Source organism: Drosophila innubila (genome assembly GCF_004354385.1).
Source record: "Drosophila innubila isolate TH190305 chromosome 2R unlocalized genomic scaffold, UK_Dinn_1.0 1_C_2R, whole genome shotgun sequence".
NCBI lineage: Eukaryota > Metazoa > Arthropoda > Insecta > Diptera > Drosophilidae > Drosophila > Drosophila innubila.
This window is the reverse complement of record NW_022995374.1, coordinates 17840553-17863916: the sequence shown is the minus strand read 5'-3', so window position 1 is coordinate 17863916 and position 23364 is coordinate 17840553. Positions and strand designations below refer to the sequence as shown.

General features: G+C 38.7%; 2 protein-coding genes across 4 annotated transcripts in view; one reads left to right on the top strand and one right to left on the bottom strand.

The window, feature by feature from the left end:
* The window catches only part of LOC117783978 (putative polypeptide N-acetylgalactosaminyltransferase 9), a 67624-nt gene that overhangs the window by 22601 nt on the left and 21659 nt on the right, over positions 1 to 23364 (top strand). For 2 of the 3 annotated variants that reach the window (XM_034621564.1, XM_034621562.1), the window contains exons 3-6: positions 6533 to 7532; positions 13282 to 13653; positions 13711 to 13875; positions 15105 to 15298. In XM_034621564.1, coding sequence (XP_034477455.1) covers positions 7085 to 7532; positions 13282 to 13653; positions 13711 to 13875; positions 15105 to 15298 — 1179 coding nt within the window. In that variant the 5' untranslated portion in view covers positions 6533 to 7084. Of the gene's footprint in view, positions 1 to 3429; positions 3448 to 6532; positions 7533 to 13281; positions 13654 to 13710; positions 13876 to 15104; positions 15299 to 23364 lie in introns of those variants that run through there. The other variant, XM_034621563.1, reaches the window with a different exon arrangement.
* On the bottom strand, positions 20616 to 22535 carry LOC117783979 (imaginal disk growth factor 6-like). The gene is made up of 3 exons (XM_034621565.1): positions 22392 to 22535; positions 21366 to 21941; positions 20616 to 21308 (listed from the first exon to the last, which is right to left on the bottom strand). Exons 1-3 carry the CDS (start codon positions 22522 to 22524, stop codon positions 20656 to 20658), a joined length of 1362 nt encoding a protein of 453 aa, XP_034477456.1. The 5' UTR covers positions 22525 to 22535; the 3' UTR covers positions 20616 to 20655.

Here is a 23364-nt window from a genome sequence, read left to right as displayed (position 1 = left end):
TCTATATTTTATATTTTTTTTGCAATCCCTAGTAATTTTAAGAAATTTTCTTTTGATGTTTGGAAAATGTGTTATTTTTTATAACATTTTTTTGAAGTGATCTGGCAATTTTGATTATTCTAAGTATACGCAATGTTCGCAAAATCTTAGGACAATCTAGAACTTTTTATAACAATAGTTTCCCCATTCAACTAGAACAGCCTTACTTGTTAATAAGTTCTACGTTTTCAATTAAACACTTTGAGTGTTAGCTCAATAAAGTTGCCAACTTTAAACGAGTTTTCCGAAAAGTTTTCATCATTCGCATAGCTAATCAAATGAACATGGAAAATTCCAGCTGCAGTTGCTAAAGATTTTTCCCAAGCCAAAAGAAAGGAAAAATATCAAAAGGCAGGAGGCAATTAATCATCTGAAATTTGAAAAGAAAAAGCACAAGATGTTTCTGCCAGTCATTTGTTGCAATCATTTAATTGCAGTTTAATAGCGCGCTCATCCTGCAATTTATTTTCTAATAATGAGAAGCGCGTAGAGCAGCGCTGCAAATAAAAAAGAAAAAAAAAATAGCTAAAGATGAAAATAGAATGGCAAAAATGTGCAGACAGGAGTCGAACGAACGTGCTGAAAAACATTTAATTACATTTGTGCGGTGTTTGCCACGGAATCATGTGTCTGACTCAGACTCTGAGTTCGACTCTTCAGGAATATATATAAAAATATATAAAGCTGAAGATGATAATAGCAAGAGAGAGCGGATTGAGAGCAGTTTATGTGAAGCAAACATTTTTACAACGTTGTCAAATTAAGAGCTATAAAAAATGTGTGGCATGTTGCAATTGCTGAGGATGCAGCTGCAACTGTGTACATGTATATATATATACATATAAATCGAAACGGGGGCCTTGCTATTCGAACTGTTTGTTGGCCTGGCAAATTAACAGTTAAGCGCCAACGGTAAATAATTGTCAAAGACAACAACAACGATGATGTCTTTGACTTTTGGAGCTGATGCTGAAGTTGTTGTTGCAACTGCCTGTTGAAAGCTGCTCCAAAAAAGCGCTTGGAGAAGATTTAGCCGTGTCTCGAATGATGTTTGACTGGTTTCATGCACCAAATAACCAAAAGGAGCCGAGTCGGAGTCGAAGTCGGAGTTGGAGTTGGAGACCATGAGACTGGGAAGACCTGTTGTCTGGTTGTCTGTCTTCATGGATATACTATACAATATCTGGTCGTGGTACTGGTAATTCTAGTCGCCTTGCCAACTTCTCGCTGCTCTGGCGGATGTGCAAATATTTTGATTAAATTTTCTCCATGGCAACTTTCTTTGCACCAAAGTGGCATCAGCACACACACACACACACACACACACGCAGCTACCAGCATCTTTCTTATAGCTCCTGTACGTTCTGTATGTGTATGTGTATGTGCGTGTGCAGCTGCCGGTTTTGCAGTAACCAATACATTTCCTGCTTCTGCATAAAACACGTTTTCACAGCAGCATCATCATCATCATGAGCATCCTCAACAGCATTAACATTATCATTATCATCATCATTATCAGCTGTGGCTTCACTTTGATGCACGTCGTTGCCCAGTTGCGGTGACCTTTGCTGACACGCCGCATTATTCGAAATCAGAGACAACATTGTTTCCAATTTTATCACTTACACGGCGCATAAATCTTCTCTATTAAATTGCTAGAGATTTAGCTGCATATTTTCAGATTTGCGAATTTTTTTTTTTTCAATTTTGTAGATTGTTTTTATATGTTTTTCATTTTAATAGAAATTTTCTGTATCAAATTTTGCTAAAGATTGCAACTTTCTGAAGTATTTCAGATGCTTAAGTAAAAAGTTTTGTTTTCTTTTTCAAGTGATGGCTCTGTACATGAGGGGAATCTTTTGGTTACAACTTTCTGTACTCTAACCTAAATGAAATCCATGTTTCCAAGCAATTTTACTTAGCACTTATGCTTTGACTTTAAGTTAAGTAATCTGAATCTTTTGTTTTAGTAAAGAGTCTTTTGTGGCTTAAGCAGGTTGCCTTAAGCCAAAATTACCAGAAATGATAATTGCCTGGAAGAAAAGTTCATTTAAAGACGCACGCAACTCATTAGGAGTGAGAACTTTGCGGCAATAGTTGAAAACTTTATGCCGAAATGCAAATGAATATTAAACGCAGACTTGAGGCTGCGTTTTAATAACTGCGGATTAAGTCTGCATAAATAATAATCATAATAAACTCTCAGCCACAGCCATGAAAATGCGCATCAGCCCGTAGCAGATACGCCTCTAACTACCAAGTGGCTCCCTGTCCCCCTGCTCCCCCTTTCTCCACGTCCCGCCCCTTTCCCGAACGAGCAAAAACTTTTTGCATAAGAAAATGACAAATGATCAACGGAGGTTGTTGGGTGGTTCGAGTATCAGCTTCAAGTCGTGTCGGAAAAGTATGCAAAAGTATCTGACGAGGGGGAAGCGGACGGAAAAAGCGCGACAATGAAGTTTTTCTTACGAGGGAAAAATTCTTGGACTTTGTTGCTTGCAATTTACGCTTTTTTTTCTCTCTCTCTCTTTCGCATCTTTTGTAATATTTCATTTGGCTTAAATGGCAAGCGATGCTTGGATTTTTTTCTTTTTTTTTCTCTCTGAAATAGTTTTGTTGGGGTTTTGCTGGAGTTTAATTCGCAAGTTAAATGTGCGTCTAATTATGCCAACAATTATGCTGAGACTTTGATAAATGGCTGACCTACAAAGGGGAAGCAATCATTAGACAGGAAATGGGAGACATGTCCGATGGGAGATCATCCAGAACATTTGCATGCCATTGGCATTTTCAAGTTTTGCCTTCAATTCAATTAATTTTTATCTTATCTACGCGAAGCAATGCGCGAAAGAAAACCAAAGCAAAGCAAAGTAAAAAAAGTCTTGAAGACAAACGCACAAATTGCTTTGGCGCTTATCAGTCAATTAGCTGTGAGATAAGGCAAACAAGCAACGCGAACATGGCGCAAATGAGTGGAAACAGTGGCAGTGAAGGAAGGGGAGAAAGAGTGAGAGAGAGAGACACTGGAATAGATTGAGCGAGAGGGAAGTTTACTTTTGTTTGTGGGTTTGCCACTTTTTAGCTGAAGAAGTGAAGGTAAAACAATGCCTTGGTTGCCTTTGCTTATCGAGCGAGTTACGAGCCGCCCTGTCATCGCATATCTTTTAATTTCAAGTGTCTTCCTACTCGAATTCTGCTGTCTTCAGCTCCCCCTGCTCATTCTCTGTGGTGTGTGATAAGCCCAGGTAAGCAAAGCACGTAACTGGGTCGCTCTATGAACCTGTTGTGACAGGCCGTCGTGTCTCTAATGGCATTCATCTAAGACCAAGTTACAATCAACTAACTCATTTTGTTAGTTAGTTTTGCCAGACAGCTTTGCCGTGGTAGACAGGTGTTATTTCGAGACAGGTGAGCACAATCCATGCACACAAATTTCCACAACACTTTTCATTTATTATCCTAAAATGTCGCCCCAAAAGCCGCATTTCATTTAGCAATAGAAACATTATTTGGCATATATATTATATATTTGAATCCAAGTTTCGTGCTAAATTGGTCAATAAATATTTTGATTGTGTGCTTTTAAACATTTAAATGTGGCTTGTATTTAAAGAGGGATTAAATTATTAGGTATGCATAATTTAAAGTGACTGCCAAAGCTGAAAACATTGAGTGAGGAAAAAGCATCATTAAAAGATAACGCAAAAAAAAGTAAGCGTGTTATGTCATTTATCTGAGTTTTTTTTCTGTTGGTTTTATTTTTGGGTAATTAAAATGGTATAAAGATCTTCCGTCATATCTGCGAGAGCTCTTATCAAGAGCATTAAAACCATAACCCTGACATAATTAAAAAATTAACAATACTTGAATTTGTCTACCATGACGGCGAGCTACAAATTAATAATAAATTACAAAATTGCTTTCAGTTTATCTTCAATAAACAATTATTTGCAGCTATGTCGAATAGAACTATAGAATCTCATGCTAAATCAACCATTTAATTAAAGTTTTTGGAGTTACAATTCAAAAAAATGTTATGTCTCTGGTTATGACATGAAATCAATTCGTTTGTTATCATTTGGTTTTACAAGCATTGCGTATACGCCATGTGGCTATCAACGTGACGCGAATTTTAATTAACAAACCATTTCCAACCAAAAAATAAAAATAACAATAACAAAAGCAAAAACAAAGAAGCGTATAAAGGCCAACAGATGCAAACAATTGGCCAAAAAGACAGGATATGCGTGCCATTTTGCAGTGCGTTGAAAATGGCCAAAAATGCGAAACAAATTCGGGAAATGCGATGCATCTCATCAATTATAGATTCCAATGCGTGGGGCAAAAACAATTTCATGTGATTGCTGTTGGAGTAGTTAGTAAAACAATTTGGCCCTTGATTATCCAAACTGACAACTGTCGACCTAATTAGATCAACGACTCGAATAAAAAGCGTTTCAGTGACATTTCCTTTACACTTTTATCAGCAATTCAATTTGTCAGTGCGTTGATATTATTATGTTTCTGTTACTTTTTGTGTTATTTTTTAATTTGAGATTGTTGTCGAGCAAGTAAATTATAAATTGACATGTAGTTCGGTTTTAACTCTGAGTGTGCGACTATTCCCAGTTGGTTGGCGAATTTAATCGCTCTATTTTTGTGAATGCAGCTTTTTACAGCTGAGTGAGGACATGACATGTGTGGTGGTACAGTCTGTTCTCTATCCCTTACTTTCCCACTTATTTGCAATTGATAAGCACACACACACACAACGGAAATTGCCAACAGAGTGGGTTGACTGGGTTGACTGGGTCATTTGACTGGGTAATGGAGACCAGGGCTGAATGCCAGGTTGGCGATGGCACTTGAACCCAACGAGCCATAACAAAAGGCACACGAAGTAATTAACTTGTATTTATTGTATGCACACATTGTTGGCATAGCTGACAGTGGCACGTTGGGGAGGGGAAATTGACCTCCCCTCGAGAGGGAAGCTGGCATGGTTGCCTTTTCTAATTGATAAGCTGGCGGGGATCGGGAATCGGGGATCGGTTGTGGTCCCTGGCCTGCATGTGCATTCAATTACTTGGCTCTGAACTCTGGCTATGTTATGCTACGTCCAGTCATGGCTAGAACTCAGACTTGGCCATTAACTGGGCAATAACTGCAGCTGATCATGACAAGAGAGCCAGCTAATAGTTAATGTTTATTAGCTTTTATTGGCCGGAGGGAAGCGAAAGAATATGGCGACTTGCTAATGACGTTGGTTCAAGCCATTTAAATTTATATTTAATGGAAAATAGTTGCATGTGATGTGCAAAATCTAATAAAAAAAAGTTGCATACTTTATAACAGGCATCGCAAGTAAAAGTTAATTGAATTATTAAAATACATTTTTATCTTCTTTTGCGAAAGAAATTAATAAATTTAAACTAAAATTTTAAGATTTTATAAATAAATTATAATATTACTATAATTTTACGTTTTTCGTAATTTTTTTTTAACTATTTCAAAATTAAAAATATCTTTTAAAATACAACTTGAATGAATTGAATCAACTGGTGCATTTTTAAAATTTATTCAACAATTTAACTATTAATTTTGAATATATATTTAAAAAAATTTGATTAAGGGTTAAAATATAATTTTTTTTATTAAAATTTAAATTTGTTATTCATATTTTTAATTTGCTTTGTATCTAAAAATTAGAGTTATATGACAAATTTTTTTTATAACAAGCAACATATAAATTTAATTTTTAAAATTATAAAATTAAAATTATTATGTATACAAGCTTGTATTATTTTCTGCAAGTGTATTTCAAGTTCGTCAAAGGCCGCATTAGTTTCTTATGACTGTTGTTATTTGTTTGGTCTGATGCGCCACAACGTGGCACGCAACATCTCGCTGTGGGGCAACCACTTGACTGGGGACTGGCAACTAAGATTGAGATTGAGACTGAGACTAAGACTAAGACTCAGACGGAGACTTGGAAGTGGGCAGTGTGGATGTTGTTGTTGTTGTTGTTGCTCAAGTAGCGTGTCATTTACCTTGGCAGCCACAAGATTGAATGAGAATGGGGCGGACAAGAAGTGAGGCAAGAGAAGTGAGCTAAGGCTGATTCTGCAAGTTGTGCGGTTTTTGCTGCAATTATATAATATTGACATTAGTTGCATGTTGTCTGTCGTTTTATGATCAAGCTGAGCCGCTCTGTAAATGTTTTAAGCTGATGGATTTAATTACAGTGCAAGGCAAAAATCAAAAATCAATATTGCCTCTTAATGCGGCAATCATTTGATTTACGTTTCAATTTAATGGCTTAATGCCATCTCAATTAGGGTAAAAGGGTGAGGCTAAAACTGGAGCTGAGACTGAGGCTTAAACATGTGCAGATTAGATTAAGTGAATTCAGGACACAATTAAATTAAACTCGATTCTAATGCAATCCTCTCTTTTCTCTATCTCTTTCTATTTCTATTTGCTACATTTGCAGGCTGAGTGCACAAGGAGACTGTTAAATTGACTTAACGCAACGTGTGGCAGACACAACAGCCACAGAAAAGGAAGACACTCGCTTCCTTTCATATCGTAACTTCAGACTGATTCACTGCAGGCCAAATTGCACAACAAACTAGAGTGAAAACTTGGAAAAGCTTGAGAGAATATAAAATAGAGCAAAAGCCAGCCAGCAATTCATGTGAAATGCCAACAAATTGAAATTGAAATTCATGTCCATGTGAAGGCGTGTGGAATGAACAGGACTAGAAACAACTAAAACTACAACAACAACAACAACTGCATTAACATATCAGCAGCTAAATTTAAGTGCAAATCAGCTTAAATCCTGAGCACATATCCTGGCGCATAAATCAACAAAGCGCACACTGATTAATGTTACGCATACGCAGCGTGCGCCAATCAAGCGGCGCAACTACATAGCTGAAGCACTCAACGAGTTTCACAAGCCATTAAACCACAGGAAGAACAACAATAACAGCCACAACAATAACAACAACAACAACAACAACAAGGAGACAAAATCATCATGGCGTTCATTTGGCGTCGACGTTCCACAACAATTGTCAAGCTGGTAGCATTAATGCTGGCCATTTGGTTCTGCATTGCCTTTCTCATCTATACGGACGATACACGCCGGAGAGCAGCACAGGAAACCAGCGGATTCGGTGCCGGCAACATTGTCGGTGGCGGAGGCGGAGTTGGCGGTGACAGCCGCGGGGATCCAATTGCATTGGCCCTGAAAAATGGCCCAGACTCGGGCGAACAGTTAGCGGGCGAAGGATTTGCTGTTAATGGCAATGCCATTGCTGACGCTGATCGCGATGCGGCCCAAGAGGCGGATGTGCCGCCCACGGCCAAGCACAAGTCCAGGGTGAAGGTGTTGCCACGCCTAAAGGCCGAGGAGTCCGTGCGTCACAATGTTGTGGTGCATCCGGAGGAGAAGGCCGTCCACAAGCAGGAAGCCAAGGAAGATGGTAAGTGATGGCAGCGATTTTAATTAATTTTAAATGTCCTTTCCACATTTCATACTCATATTTACACATATCCAGGCAAATAATTATCATTTAATCCTCGATTTCCGCGTTAATTATTGAATTTAATTATTGCAGCATCGACATATATGCAGCGTCATTAGAAGGCTCATTTAATGCTTTCATTTTAGTTTAAAAACATATTTTCAGCTGTCCATTTAACGGACGTATTTTAAGCCAATGTCATTTGAATTATTCTTTTGGCTTTGCTAACGAACTTTTTAATTACCAAATCCATTACAATTTTAATTGATTAAAAGGTTGAAGCAGCTGTGGAAATTTATAAAAATGTTGTGTGTATTAGACTAATTGGTTAATGTTTTTGTAATGTCTGGTTAGCTGAAATTGTAACAGAAAAGTGTTTGATTCATAACGAGTATCTTATGAAACTTTTACTAATTAAAAAAAATAGGAATTTATGAAAAACTCTTGCGTTCTTTTAGGGGTTTATTAATATCTTCAAACATTAGTATTATATTACATGTTAGCAGCGACTTTTTTAATAAGATATCTTTAAAAAGATTTCAGATTGGCATAATATATGTTTATGGTTTAGTTGCAAGTTAATTAAAAGTATATGCTTTTTTTAGCTCTTGGCATACGCATAACAAATGTGCAGCATTAATATTTATATTGAAATCAGTTCCAGATTATCCACATTTCTCGGTTCATCCATCACAGTTAATTCTTTGCCCCGCAACTGATTCGCAACCCATTCAACTAGTTCTTTTTTTTATGATTCTTCTCTTTCTGCTCACTCGTATTCCTGTAATCAGTTTTTACGAATCTCAACGCTGTGTTCCCATTCAGGCGATTCGCACTTCATTTCCACGCAATCTTGTCCAACTAATTCCCATCAAGTCGTTGCACACCGCTCTCTGTCTCTTTCTTTATATAGGGCTCTCTCTCTCTTTCACTTGTTTAGCCTTGCATTTTGGGTCAGCAGCCAGAAAATCGAAGTAAGCGTACGAATAATAACACATATCGCTTTCCTTTCCTGTTTACTAAATGTGGACTCTGGAGAGGAGCTGCCTTCGACTGTGGCTCCTCCTTCCATGCTTTAAGAAAATTTCTAACAAGTTTTACAACAATGTTTAAGATGCCAGCGGCGACAAACACAACAACAACAACAAGAGGAGCTTGAGTAGAAGCACTTAACACAACTTGCAATTGTTGCCAAACAGCATTTTCAATGGCACGCAAGGCAACAACAACTAACTTTATAGGGGGCAGGGGCTGGGTGATAAATAGAGAGACCAAAACTTGACTCATGCCGCTGTCAAGCGAGGCATTCGCATTAAGCATATTAAAAAGAAAAGGGAGTAAAACGACGTAGAATCTTTTACTAATCAGACACAAGCTTGAGGTTTTACTCAATGGACTGAATGAGAGGAACTGACTGACTGACTGACTGACTCAATGAATGACTGACTGACTGACCGTCTGACTGTCTGACTGGAGCTACACTTGGCTGGCCAAATCAATGAAGCAGTCAGTCGTTACTTTACAACTGGAACAAGTGCAGGGGCAACATGAAGTATCCATCTATCTATCAAGTGAGACGCCGTTGCATGTGCAACAAGCATTTAAGATTGCATCTGAGAGAGCAGCAAAGAGGGGGAGAAGATTCTTCTCTAGGGTCTTCTGACTCCTCTTCTGATTTTAATACTGGCTACCTTTGCAGTTCCATACAATGCACGTATTTGCAATTTCGCATATCATGTTTGCATCTCTTTGCCGCTGCCTCATCAACATTGAGGTGGCAAAGGTACAAGTTGTTGTTGTCAGTGCTATTGTTGTTGTTGCTGTTGTTGTTGTTGTTGACTGTTTGCCTATTTGCTGATCCTGTCGTGCAGCAGCCGCCCCGTGGCGTCAAAATTGTGTGCAAGCCTACAACGTTTACCAACACTCGACCACGCACATGATTCGTTGCCTGTGGTGGTGCCAGAGATCTTAGTTTGCAGATTCCACAACCCTGTAGAATCCACAACTCCACTCCATACACAGAAAAAAATTTAAAAGTTAAATCAAAATTTCTAGATGGCTTACATCTTTTTTAGGAATGTATTAAGCATATTATTGTGAAATTAAGGCAACCAGAGGTGTTCCAGACATATAAACTTACGGAAAACCAACCAAAAACCTATACATTTTTGGTTGTTTGCCCAAAAATGGCAACAACTTAACTTTAAAAAAAATCAAAGAAGTCTTAAGTATTTGATCTAACTTAAAAGAATCCTTCAGAACTGCGAAAATCAAGTTATTTGCTGATTAACAATTCGTGCTTTAATCAAATATTTTGTACTTGGCTTAAGAAAACCGGAATTATCATTCAACCGACAACGCATTGTATAAATATTATCCTGGAATTTTGGATTTGGTTATTTTCTGTGTACTCCTCATTGCTCATTGTCTGTTGTCTGTTGTCTGTTGCCTGTTGTTCATAGCTGGTAATTAGTGTTGTTGTACTTATTGGCTGGCCTTGGGGCGCTTACCACCAAAAGACGTGGCCAACACGACGTTTATCGCGCGCACGCATCAACCAGGCAACAAACAACAGGCCAGGATAGGCCAACCAACCAAGCAACCAGCCAACCAACCAGGCCAACAGTCAGTCACTCAGTCAGTCAGTCAGTCAACCTGCCTGCTGGCCATGTCTTTAATACGTTCACTATCTTGATCTTGGCCTGGTCTGCACTGGACTCGTATGTGTCCCCCTTTTGTTGCCATCATTCGCTGTTGCTGCCTCCTCTTGTGCTCGTATTCGTCTTCCAACTCTTACTTGTTTTTTTTTTTGTACAATTTAGCAGCGATAATGATTTTGTACATACAATGCAAATGCCACACCCCCTAAAAGAAAAGCAGCAAACGCCTCTGGGAACAGCTGCTGCACAGATTGATTGCCACATCCATGTTCCCAGTTCCCTGTTCCCTGTACCGAATCCCCTCTCCCCTGTCCACTCTACAAACTTCAGTTTTAATCAATGCTAATCCCTTGCCCTGTTAATAACATAACGCTGATTTCGAGTGTGTTTGTGTGTGTGTGAGTGTGTGTGTGCTGCGCCTGTCTATTGTCCTTGTTTCAGTCCCTAGGCACACGACTCCTAGCCTCCTGTTCCGCCTTCTCCACCATTCATTTGGCAAATAACGCTACTTTGGCATATTATGTTCCTTTTATGCGTTATGTCGGAACATGCCGGGGCAGATTGTACTGCCAGTTGTGGCAGGATGGGAGGATGGAAGGCGCCTCCCAGGCATGTGTCTGTGCTCCTACCTATCTCTGGCACTCCCTGTTTGTCTGCAGCTCCCTCTCTCTTTCTCAATCTCTCTCTCTCTCCACATAACGGACGCTTTATAGCTTCCTGTCACGCTCAGGCGTGTCCCTCGAGCGCTACGTTTGCGCGTATTCGCCTCATGCTTGTGTCCATAAACTGCCGATAGATATGAAAATTATATAGGTGGATAACGCATCTCATTTGCCTATACAGTAAACTCTGGCTAACTGCGACCAAATGCAGAATTTACATAAACAAACTATGTTTTGTTTGTATTTCTTTTTAGAACAGATATTACAGGAGAGGAATTCTCAAAGTATTTTTACTGACCTATTTTCTCTACTTTATCAACTTATCAACTTAGTTTCAATTTATTTATTCACTTATTGTGTATAATCGACAAAATAAGTTAAATTACATTTTATTTATTAAATTACAAAGGTATAGATAATTATATAATAGGTTAACTAATTCATTAATTAAAATATTAATAATTTTGTATTTTAATATTCTAAAAGTAATCAATTTAAAAATAAATTCATTGTTAGGAAAATAAAAATTTCTGCTGTCACCATCTTTTTACAATTGAGTTCTTAGTCATGGCTTTACTGTACACTCTGAAATGGCTTTCATATTGCCATCATAATTTCAGAGAGTTTCTAAATTCCGATATTCTATAATTGGATTGAGCTCAGGTGGTTTCGGTTGCATAGAAACACGCCACACAGTCGTTGCCATAATATTCCATGCTGTGCCATAAATAAGTGAATCAATAAAACACATAAAACCCCAAAGAGCTGCTTCTCCTTCAACAGCCCCCTTCCTTGTTACCTGCCCCTTTCCTGTGTCCTTCCTGCCACTCCTTTCTGTGTGCCAGTTTTTATTGTTTTTTATTATGATGCGTGTGCGCGCACAGCATGCAAAAAAGTTCATTACGAATCCAGGCGAGTGGCTGCTTAGTCCTTGCTCTGCTCCTTGTGCCCCACTCTGATCCTCCCCTAACCCCCCTGTGCCACTTGGCACACGCGTGAATATTCCGCAATGAAGTTGTAACTACGACAAATCATAAAATTTATGCGCAGTGCCTGGACTTTTTCTTTTATTCTTCGTCTACAAGTCTAGGCTCCTACTATGCCCATTTTCTTTTAATGGCTTTTGTTGTGCGACCAAAAATTTATTGCTAGCTGATTGGCCTCTTCGGTTGTTACCAACATTCCACAGCATAATGTGGCTTGCTTGCTTGACTTGGTCTGAACTGGACCTGGTCTTGGGCTCTGACTTTTTACGGCTTTTTATTTTTCAGCTAGCTTTTTATGTTTATTGAAATGATTGTGGTAATTGAAATGTTTTTCATTGTACCAAGTTTTACAAACATAGAGAACGAGAATGTAAGAGAAAGAGTGAAACAGATGGAAAGCAAGTAAAAATCAACAGCACACACACACACACACACATACACAGACGAGTAACACCAATAAGTGTCACTTCTTTCTGACAAATCTCATAAAATGCAGAAACTGGCAACCGGAACAGAATCATATTTCCATGCAAATGCAAATAACAAGATAATATAATGCACAGAGAGCACACCAACGCACACAAACACACTCATTCACACACGAACACACGCACACACGCAGAAGAAGAGCTTCAACCCATTGAGCGTGTGGAAGATGTTACTGACAACACGCATACGCACCGTTGCACACTGACATAAAATCGAAATAAACTGACAACTGAGATGTTAAACATTTTATAAACTCTCCATAGTTTTTAAAAAGATTAAATTTGAAAAAATTACTTACTACAAAATTAAATAACAACATTTTATTAGATTAATCGTTAACATTACAGAATTAAGTTGAATATTATCTTTTTTTCATAATCGCAAATATGAGATATTTTTATTATACAAATAAATTTTTAATCTTCATTTTAAATTTGAAAATATAAATAAAAGAATTCAATAATTATTTAATTTTTTTTATCCAAAAATAAGAGTTAAAATTAAATTTTATAATAAACATACGCCGTATTTGCAATCCCTGATTTTGTAAAAAGAACCAAAATGTCCAAATTTAATTTTTCACTAACAACCAAATAACTTTTATACCACTGTGCCTTGCCAAGTGAATTTGCAAGGCGAAGCATTTTTCATGCATGACGCTGATGATGACAGTTTTTCATGTCAAATGCATTGCGATTTATCTTCGCAGCGTGTCACATGTTGTGCCAGTCGTAAATTTCATACACAACAAAGCAAGCAGCAAGCGAATCCTTTCGAATAATAGCTCCTTTAACCATTTCCCTTGCCAGCATCCACCATTCACACATATCCTGGCAATTTTCAGCCAAATCAAGCAACAACTTTAGCCCGTCACTTATCAAATTCCGTCTTCATTTCTGTCGCCTTTTAGATAAAAATGTTTTGGATGCGCCAGCGGCGAATCTATTGGAGGATAGTCCTGGTGAGCTGGGTAGACCGGTGGTACTGCCAAAGCAGATGTCTCCGGAGATGAAGAAGGCTGTGGAAGATGGCTGGTCCAAGAATGCATTCAATCAGTATGTCTCCGATCTGATATCCGTGCATCGATCGTTGCCCGATCCACGTGATGCCTGGTGCAAGGACTCGGCCCGCTATCTCAGCAATTTGCCCAAGACCGATGTCATCATTTGCTTCCACAATGAGGCGTGGTCGGTGCTGTTGCGTACAGTGCATTCGGTGCTGGACAGATCTCCGCCAGAACTGATTGGCAAGATCATACTCGTAGATGATTACAGCGATATGCGTGAGTTGCAATTAAATTGAATTCTTTTAATTGTATATTAACACAATTTTATTGCAGCACATCTGAAGAAACAGCTGGAGGATTATTTTATTGCCTACCCCAAGGTTGAGATCGTGAGAGGACCTCAGCGAGAGGGATTGATACGTGCCCGTCTCTTGGGTGCCAAATATGCCAAGTCGCCGGTCATAACCTACCTCGATTCCCATTGCGAGTGCGCCGAAGGTAATTATTGAACATGCCCCAAAGTATGCAACGATTTTTGCAGTTTCACGCAGCTTTTAAGCTCATTTGAAATGCAATATTTTCCATTATTGTAAATTGGTCATATTTATTTAATGACTGTCAAATTGTTAACTGGCATTGTTACTGTTGGTAAATAATTAATTGCTCAGCAAGTCACAAATGGCAATTTAATATTCGAGTTTAAATACCGGCAGCATTTTGTGTATGCTAATTTAAGCCGATAAATGTGAACGACAGCGAGAAAACAAATAGAAAATAATAGAAAAGAGAAAACAAGAAAATCGGAAAAACAATTTTATAGAATGTAACCTATTTTAGAGGGTCGCTTTAGGCGCATTTCACAAATCCCCAACGTGCCCATAAATTTTCCTGTTACATTTGATGGCTCAAAGATGAAATCCGCTGGCCAATGACAACGATAACAAGAAGACGAAGAACAACAACAACGACAACAGTGTTGCCAATAAAACAAAGCCAACTAGTAAATCACTTAATCTTCCGTTTTGTTGCTTGCCACTCGAGCGTTGATAGCGCAGATTGCTTTGTACTTGTATCTTTTGGCCAGCTCCAGCTTTTCATTCTGTGTGACGGCCAGTCGAGGAAAATGATGCAAGGGAAAACACAATCAATTTTGTTTATTGCTCACGAAATCGATGCAACCAACAAGAGAAAAACTAACCGAACGATAACTTTCCGCAAAAAAAAAAAATATCATCCAGAAAAACTTTTGAGTCAAAGAACGTGGATAACGATATTGTATGTGTTTGTCAGTGTGTGTGTGTGTGTGTGTGAAAGTTGGCGCTGAGAGAAAACAATTTTGGTCTTTACTTTACTTGGACGTTGTTGTCATCATCGTCAATGCCGATGATGAATGACAATAGCAAAGAGAAATAAGCTGGCAAAAAGCAATTAAATCAAGCTACAAACTTCAACAGCAATAAATCATACACTAAGAAAAACAGTGCATTAAATCATCTCAAATATTTGATACTCCTAAAATTCATAGTTTTATATATTGATTTTAATGTGTACAAATTTCCTTAGTCAAATTTATATGTAAGCTTTTACTTTTTGTGGCTTACTAAGTGAGAGCTATTTTATTTTTCAATATTATAATCCATAATTTACTACTTCACTTTATAGCAAACTGTAAAAAATTTTACTTAAATTAGCTTAACTCACATTATCATTTCTTTCTCTGTTTTTAGGTTGGTTGGAGCCACTTTTGGATCGTATTGCACGAAATTCAACGACCGTCGTATGTCCAGTTATCGATGTTATCGATGATACAACACTGGAATTCCACTATCGCGACTCTAGTGGCGTCAATGTGGGCGGATTTGATTGGAATTTGCAGTTTAGCTGGCATGCGGTGCCCGAACGTGAGAAAAAGCGCCATAACGTAAGTAAAAACTTATTAAGTACGCCCACATACCAAATGTTACCCCATGAACTTGCCCAAGAGCGTCCTCATTGAATTTTTCAAACACTTGAAATAGGACGGCTTCTGTTTCAGAGGATTTCTGCGGTTTGCTGCGTGTTTGTTTAAGCGCATGCCATTATGGTTATATACTTGTGTGTGTGTGTGTGTGTATGTTTGTTTTGTGTGTTGGCTTAGCCATGGTTAGGTTAAACGAACTAACCCCAAGTTCCATTCGAAAAATACCAAAAAAATACGCGCATACAACGGCATACATGAATCCGCTTAAAACCCTTGAACGTGGCTTCGAAATACGAGTATTTGCCGTGAACTCAGCGTGGCCATCTATACACACAAATACACTCACACACACACACACACAACCATAATCCACACACGTACAGGCAACTATGGTATTTGGTTATGTTATGCGATAGTCTCATGAGACTTTCTATGTGGCAATTGCAGTGGCTCATTAAATTTTGGTAACGATGCTAGAATAATATATGAATAATTCTAAAATTGTTAAATTAAAAGCGAAACTTTGTTTTCTACTCTTGAATTATTTGTATAGCAATGCATTAAAATTAGTGATGCAAATTCAAACTGTGAATCAAGTTAAAAATCGATATATTTATGAGGGAAATATGAAAAAAATGGAGAGTGATTGAAAAAAATTAGTTAGTTAAAAGTGTCAAGAGGAGAGCATGGAAAAAAATTACAAATATAGTATGAAATATAATAATAAAACTAGTTAATTAATTTCAAACTCTTGCAGATTTTTTTTAGTTTTATTATTAATTTTTTTTCTGAATATTTACTTTTTGAAAAGTGTACATATTTTGTTAAGTAAAATATTTGTATGCTTTTTACGCTTGTAAACTAACAGCAAATGCTTTTAGAAAAATAACCAGAAAAGCTCGTTAACATTTATTAGTCTTTTATGTATTACTCGTAGCAAAAAAGTTTATTGCCTCTGTTCATGTGTCAGACATCTTTCGTCGTCAGTTAGACACACTTTTGTCAGAAACATGGCATTCACGTATTATAAAAGCACACACATACACATACGAGTATATCGTGTATTGCATTTGGTGCTTTGTGTACTCTGTGAATGGATTGGCAAACACTTGAAATTCAATTTTAGTTGTTAGTTTTAAGCATAACACACACTTTTGCACACACACAGACACACACACACACATATACACACACATTGAATGGTTCTCAGCTTTGGTCAAATGCTCTCGAATATATATTTCGTGGCATGCTTTAAACAGAAATTTGCATACAATTTCTCTCTCAACCACTTTGGGTTGCTCTTTTTTTAAAGTTGGACTGTTGCCACATAATGTTGTCTTCCATTTTGGTCTTATCGTTTTAATTAAACAATTCGCGTTGAGTTCTTAATTACAACATTTGACTTTTGAGTGCGGAAAATGAGCATAAATTGTAGCCGCAGTCGGAGTCGCAGTCACAGTAGCTGCCAGCAGTATGTAAGTGATATTGCGTATACGCCGCTTAAACCCTACAGAAATAATATGCAGAAATTACAACTGAGGCTGTGCGTATAAATGGTGTCAAGGGTTTGGGGCAGGGGGATAGCGTAACTGCAATTAAAAGCCAAAAATGTTAACAGCAAATTCTCGCCTGCTGCTGCTGCTGTTGCTGTTGCTGAATTTGTTGCAGTTGTTGCTGTTGCAGTTGCAAGAACAGCGGCAACAGCAATTGCCGCCGCTTCTTGTGGCGTGAATATCTGGCATAATTGTTTTTACAAGCGCCAAGAGAATTTATGCGAACATTGTTGCCGAAAATCCTTGCCAGGATATAACAGAGAAGGGGAAATGCCACCGCTGTTGTTGCTGTTTTTGTTGCCACTTGCGCCTGAAGCTGCACTTAGCAGCTAAATCAAGTAAAGCATTTCCTGAGTACCACATTGGCAATTTGCCGGTTGCGGGAATGGGAATGAGCCATAAATGTTGTCTGTCGACAATGATAATGGCAGCGCTTTGGCGGAAAGCAGGACGAAAAGAAAGTGGAGAAAGTAAAGGAAATTCACACACATAAATGGCATTTTCGCATGTGCGACAATTCGCAATAAATGACAGTGGAAAGTTTTCGTTTGTCGCTTGTGTTGCTGGCGACAGGGAAAATTGAAAAGCCTTTTTGGAATACATAAAATATGTACTCGCAACCTACAGCCACAAAAGGAGCACAGATCCTTGTTGTTACCTTCCCACTGCCAGCTGTTGACAGTCTTAAAGCCTGCTCTCAACTTTTGCCGTGTGTCCAAAAAGTTGCTCAACTTGTTACGAGCTGCTGGCAGCGGCAACAACAGCAACAACAGCAACAACAACAACAAATGAAACAATAACAATAATAAGCAATGGGAATCAAAAATACATATCCGTTCCAAAGCTCCCAGTTCCCTTCTCTTCACTCTTTCTCTCTCTCTCTCTCTCTTTGGACTTCAACAAAAGTTTCCTGTGTTTGTGCTTTGCGTTTGTTGTTGTTTCTTTAGAATCGATATATTTGGTAAGCGTGTGTGTGTGTGTGTGTGTTTGTAGAGCTATGTAGACTGGCATAGAAGTTCGGAAGCGGTAGGATTAAAACCCGCTTACACGTGAGTGGCGTTGCCAGCGCCATCGGCTAATGGATTTGGCATTAACTTGGCAGCTGCCATTCGCTTGGCTGCTCATCCCCAACTCTCTAGCTCCTACTTCCCTCCAGCACTGCTCCCTATTCTCTACTCCGCCACATTAGCGAATTTTTGCCAAAATGCTCAACTTTTCGATATTGCTCATGAATTTGCCTGTTTAGAGCTAGTTAGCAAAGAAAGGAGAAGTAAGGGAGGCTGACTACCTGTAAATCACTCTTTGGACAAATTGTGAAAGCCGTTGAGACGACTTTAATGCTGTATCGTAAATAATATTTGAGCATTGCGAAAATCCGCTTTTCTTTCTTTTTGTTTCTCTTTTTTGTTGTTTTTAGTTTCGCTTTTTATGGCAGCAGCTAAAGGAACTTTTGCCAGTTTTCTATAACAATTTTATTGCCATTTTTTCACCTGTCGCATTTCAACTTACCTGACGGCACATTTGTGCCAGTTGCTTGCCAACTGCCAACCATTTTACATGCTTTTCAACAGTCTTTTTTTTGTTGGTTCATGTTAACTGCTATTTTATACATTTTCAAGAGATTGTTTTAGTTTCTTTCGTGCTACTTTTGCGCAAGAAATAGCTTTGAAAAATTAAGATTTTTGCACAGTTAACTGAAAAGCATTTTAAAATGATTATATGATAAATAAATCTGGTTTCCTTAGCCTGCAGCTAGCAATGCTTTACCTTAAAAATCTTGCCTGTTAGTCGAGCCCGGCACTTTGTTATTTTTACATATTTATTTGTTTAATAAGACCTGTAACTTGGTTCAATCTTGCTTGCCATTTTCTTTACTTTTATTCCTTCTTTTCGCCCAAGTTGATTACTTTCTGTTTGCTGAAGCGCGTTCATCTTTCTAAAGCATACAACTGGGCGCAGCAAATGGCCCATAGTTGGAGTTTCAATTATGCAAGGCAAAAGCAAAGCACACTAAAAATTTTCAGGCAAATAAATTCACCTTCAACTTCAGCTTCAGCTTAGTGAAGCAGAAATTGCTCTGTAAAATTTGCCAGGACATATATAAGAATTAATTTGAAGGGCGCTTCCGGCAACTAACTAAAAATAATGAAAATGTTGGAGCTGCCAACTAATCCGCTCGCGTTTGTAGTTAGCTTAAAGGCAGTCTAAAAGCCGTAACTAGGGAAAAAACTCTAACACACACACACTCACAGATATACACTAAAATCTCAAATAACCCGAAGCGCATAAAAAAAAACTACTCGTATAATAACAACAACAATTTCATAAAAATAACAGAAATAATATGCAAGTATAAAGGCAGGTAGCAAGAGGGGTAGTAGAAAGATGCGGGGGGTTAGGTTACGTTAGGTTGCTTGCTTTAGTTTTAGCTATTTGCTGGCACACAAATACTAATCCAATTATTTGCAAAATCTAGGTATATGTTGCTCTGGCGTATACGCAATATGAGTACTCCATACGCAGCGTTGGCCAGGCATTTAAATATACATACGGGCATAGAGCCTAGACCATAGACCATTGACTTTATGGTAGGCCCATGACGGAAACAAAGAGAACGAAGTGCCACTTACACGCACACACACACGCACACACACGCATGACAATTTGAGTATACCACACACACACACACACATATATTCACTCGAAGTGTTGTTGATGTCGACTATTCCCTTTTCACTCCTCCCGCTTCACACAGAAAAAGGTAAAGTTTACCTATAAAAATTGTTTGGCTGTCGTCGTCTCTTATCCTTATGTGCATGTGTAATGGGGCTGTGTGGATAGGTAAATGCTTTCTAATACCCTACACACACACACTCACAAATCTAAATACACTCACACATACACTGCACGTTTCATTTCATTTCTTGCGCTTTACGTTTATTCCATTCTGATTGCCTATGCGTGCGTTTTTTTGTGAGACATTTTTATTTATTTTCATTTTTGCCATTTGTTCTTGTTGTTGCTTGTGTTATTTTTGTTGTTGTGGTGAAATCGTGCATGACACGAAGCTAGAGTATTTTTGCCTCGTTGCGTCGAGTGGTTTCTGAGTCCTGTAATACGCTGCGTATGCGAAATTTTCTCTTTTGCGCCACATTGACAAATGTTGAGCAGTCAATTCAGAGAGCATCCGTTGCACAGGGTGAGGAGATGAGTAGTGGTAAGTCGGATTGTTCAGTTGATGAGGATGTGGCTGGAGAAGTGTAGCTCACTCTCCCGCTTCTTTAATGTTAAAGCCGATTACGCTTTTATGTCAAAGTCAATTGGATTTGAGCATGCATCACAGCACAAGCACACTGCGAATATCATATATCTGAATAAATAGCATATTTAACTAAATGATAAGCAAGTACGATTTGTTGCTATGCACTCTAAAAAAGAGAGAATGTATTGCAAAGTGTTTTTTATTTATTTATGGAGATGATTGAGAAGAGATTTTTGGTGTAAAGCGTTTTAAGTTAGCGACTTTAAACTTTTTATGTACGTGTTCCTAAATTGCCTAAACAAAATTTTTCTGACATACTTTTAAAGCGAGAATATTCTAAGGCCGTTTATTTATTTTAAAATTTAACTAGAATGTTAACTTTTTTTATTTTTTACGTTATAAAAAAATTCAATAAAATTGTATTTATTTTCTCATTCTGAATCTTAAAAGGCAAACAAAAGGATAAGCATTGTAGGGTTTCCCCCGCTTATATTCTGAAATTTCTAGTTAATCAGACGATATTTAATAGCCCTCAGAATAGGATATATATCACCAGTGCAGACTCCACGGAAATCATCGTAAGCCAAGTCGAAGAGAGCCACTCCACCCAGGTTGTTATTTTTCACATAGATAGCTTTATCAGCAGCGGTGTTGGGATCCTCAAAGCTAATCCAAATGCCGTTGTCGCCCTTCTTATCAGCGGCACGATAAGCATAGTTGCCGGATCTCTTGGCGGGATCTCTGACTCTTGTCAGCGGAGCATTGGCACCTTTGGCGTAGGCATTATTCTGATTGGGAAGCAGGGCACAGGTCTCGGGCCAGCTGTAGATGCCATGCAACTGGGTGTTTCCACCAACAGGTGCCTCATCCACCACCTTAGACACAGGTGGCACTCCTGTTTCACCAGAATCATCTGTCATTTTCCAGGGACGACCATAGCTGGCCACGCCCACATTTATCTTGCTAGCTGGGCAACTGTTTCGCAGCCAATACTTGACCTGGGCATCGACATTGAACTCGGGATTGCGTTCACTCAGCTCATATAGGGGAGCAGCATAGTCAGCCAGCTCCGGATTGCGTTGCGGGGTGTAAAAGTCAAAGGCGGCGATGTTGACAAAGTCCAGATAGTTGATCACAGCGGGCACATCGAAGAAAACTAAAGATAGAGCAGGAAATTAGCTACTACCTAAAAGAGATCTGTAGATTAACCTACGGGATGCGTTCACATTGGGCAGAACTGTCGTAGAGAGCAGCAGATTGTCCGGACGGAAGGCGTTCTTCACATCACGGAGCAACGAGGTGAACTGTTCCTTGTGGTCCACGGCGTGCTCATCCACAATAAAGTCACCAGTGAAGACCTTCTTAAAGCCTTTCCATACGCTGCCTACACCGCTGTGAAACTTCTTGGGCTTATTCTTGGGAAACTGCCAAGCAATGTCTATACCATCAAATCCGTAAGTCTTCACTAATGTATAAACGGTATTCACGAAGCGAGTGCGACCTGTGGGATTCTCCAACAGTTCTAAGTATTTGTTGGGCAAATCCTTGGCATCCTCGCTCTTCTCAATATCCTTGTCTCCGCCCACGCTCAAGAGAATACGCAGACTTGGATACAAGCGCTTCAAACGGGTCACTGTGCGGTACAGTCCCTTGCCTAGATCCAGATCCAGCTGCTCATTGAGACTCACAGCCTTGTGCGAACTACGCTCGAGACCCGCATAGCCATAGATCAGATAGTCACAGAACTGTAGAGCAGGCTCCAACTCATCGATCACCAGTTTGCCGAGACCTTAATAAAGAAAGATCACGGTAGAGAGATAAAGTTACACACTGTCAAACGTTCTATGTTAAAAGTCATAAAAGTACTCTGGCTAATGAAACGTTTTGTATATTTAAAAATATTTTATTTGACAAAGCGGTCAACCTTGATATAGTGGGGAGATCTTGCAAAAATAAATTTACGATGTCCCGACACGGCCGTCATTCTAATCAGGACAAAAGTGATTCACTTTTTCTAATTTGTGTAATTTTAACCTATAGTAAATATCTACCCAGTGTTCTCGGACAATTAAACTAAAATTTTCTAAGACTTGAGTTTGATAAGCCTCATTTGCTTATTTTTTCAAGATTTCATTTTTAATTTAGTTTTTATTTGTTTGTACTTCCGGGCTAATCTTATTATCAGTAGTTGCTTTGCTTTTTGGGGAATTATGTTACCATTTTTGTCTTATTCACTCACCTTCTTTAATGAAACTCGACGAGTCGTAGAAGCAGACCAGGTGTCGCTTTTGTTGTCCCACCTTGCCGGAACAAACGCCGACCAGGCACAGGGTCAGCAATACCAAAGATTTTATCATCCTTGAACAATTCATTTGAACTCAAACTTGTCAAGTAGTGTTTACCGCTTGGCCGTCGACTTGAAACTGAATCTGAGACTTGCGCTCTATCTGTCTCGAGGCTCTAAAAATGATCGATTGTTGTGCGATGACTAAAGTGTGAATTGATAAATGAGACAAAAAAGCGATTGCGAGGTATTAAAAAGCCCTACATTAAATTTCTGTCTCAGTACAGTGTACATCCGTCGGCTTGAACACTTCGATCTCAGAGACAATAAGAGCTAGAGACAAGCAAGAGAGCAAGCTCTTTTTATACGCTGAGCCCATTAAAAATGGGCAAAAAAAGGGAATATTGTGTTTGGCAGAATGTATGTAACAAGCAGAAGGGGGCGTGGCAGACCCCCTAAACTTTTAAATATTTTTGAGCTGAATCAACAGCCGAGTCGATTGAGCCGTGTCCGTCCGTCTGTCCGTCTGTCCGTCCGTCTGTCTGTCCGTCCGTCTAATCGATCACGTCGATCTCAGAAATAATAAGAGCTAGAGACTTCAAACTTGGTAAGTAGGTTCCTGGATACCGTAAGCAGATCAAGTTTTCTTTTTTTTTTGGATCGGACCTCTATATCATACATCTGCCTTAGGAACGATATATCGATAATGAAGTTTTCGCATGAAAAACTACTTGGTTTTTTTTAGATATCTCGACAATCTGACACAATGTACAGCTGGACTGGTACATCCTGCCCAAATTTGGTTCAAATCGGACCATTATATCATGTAGCTGCCATAGAGACGCTCTGTCGAAAATCATGTTTTAGTATGAAAAAGTTTATTGTTTTTTAAGATATCTTAACCAAACTGATAGAATATGCACTATAG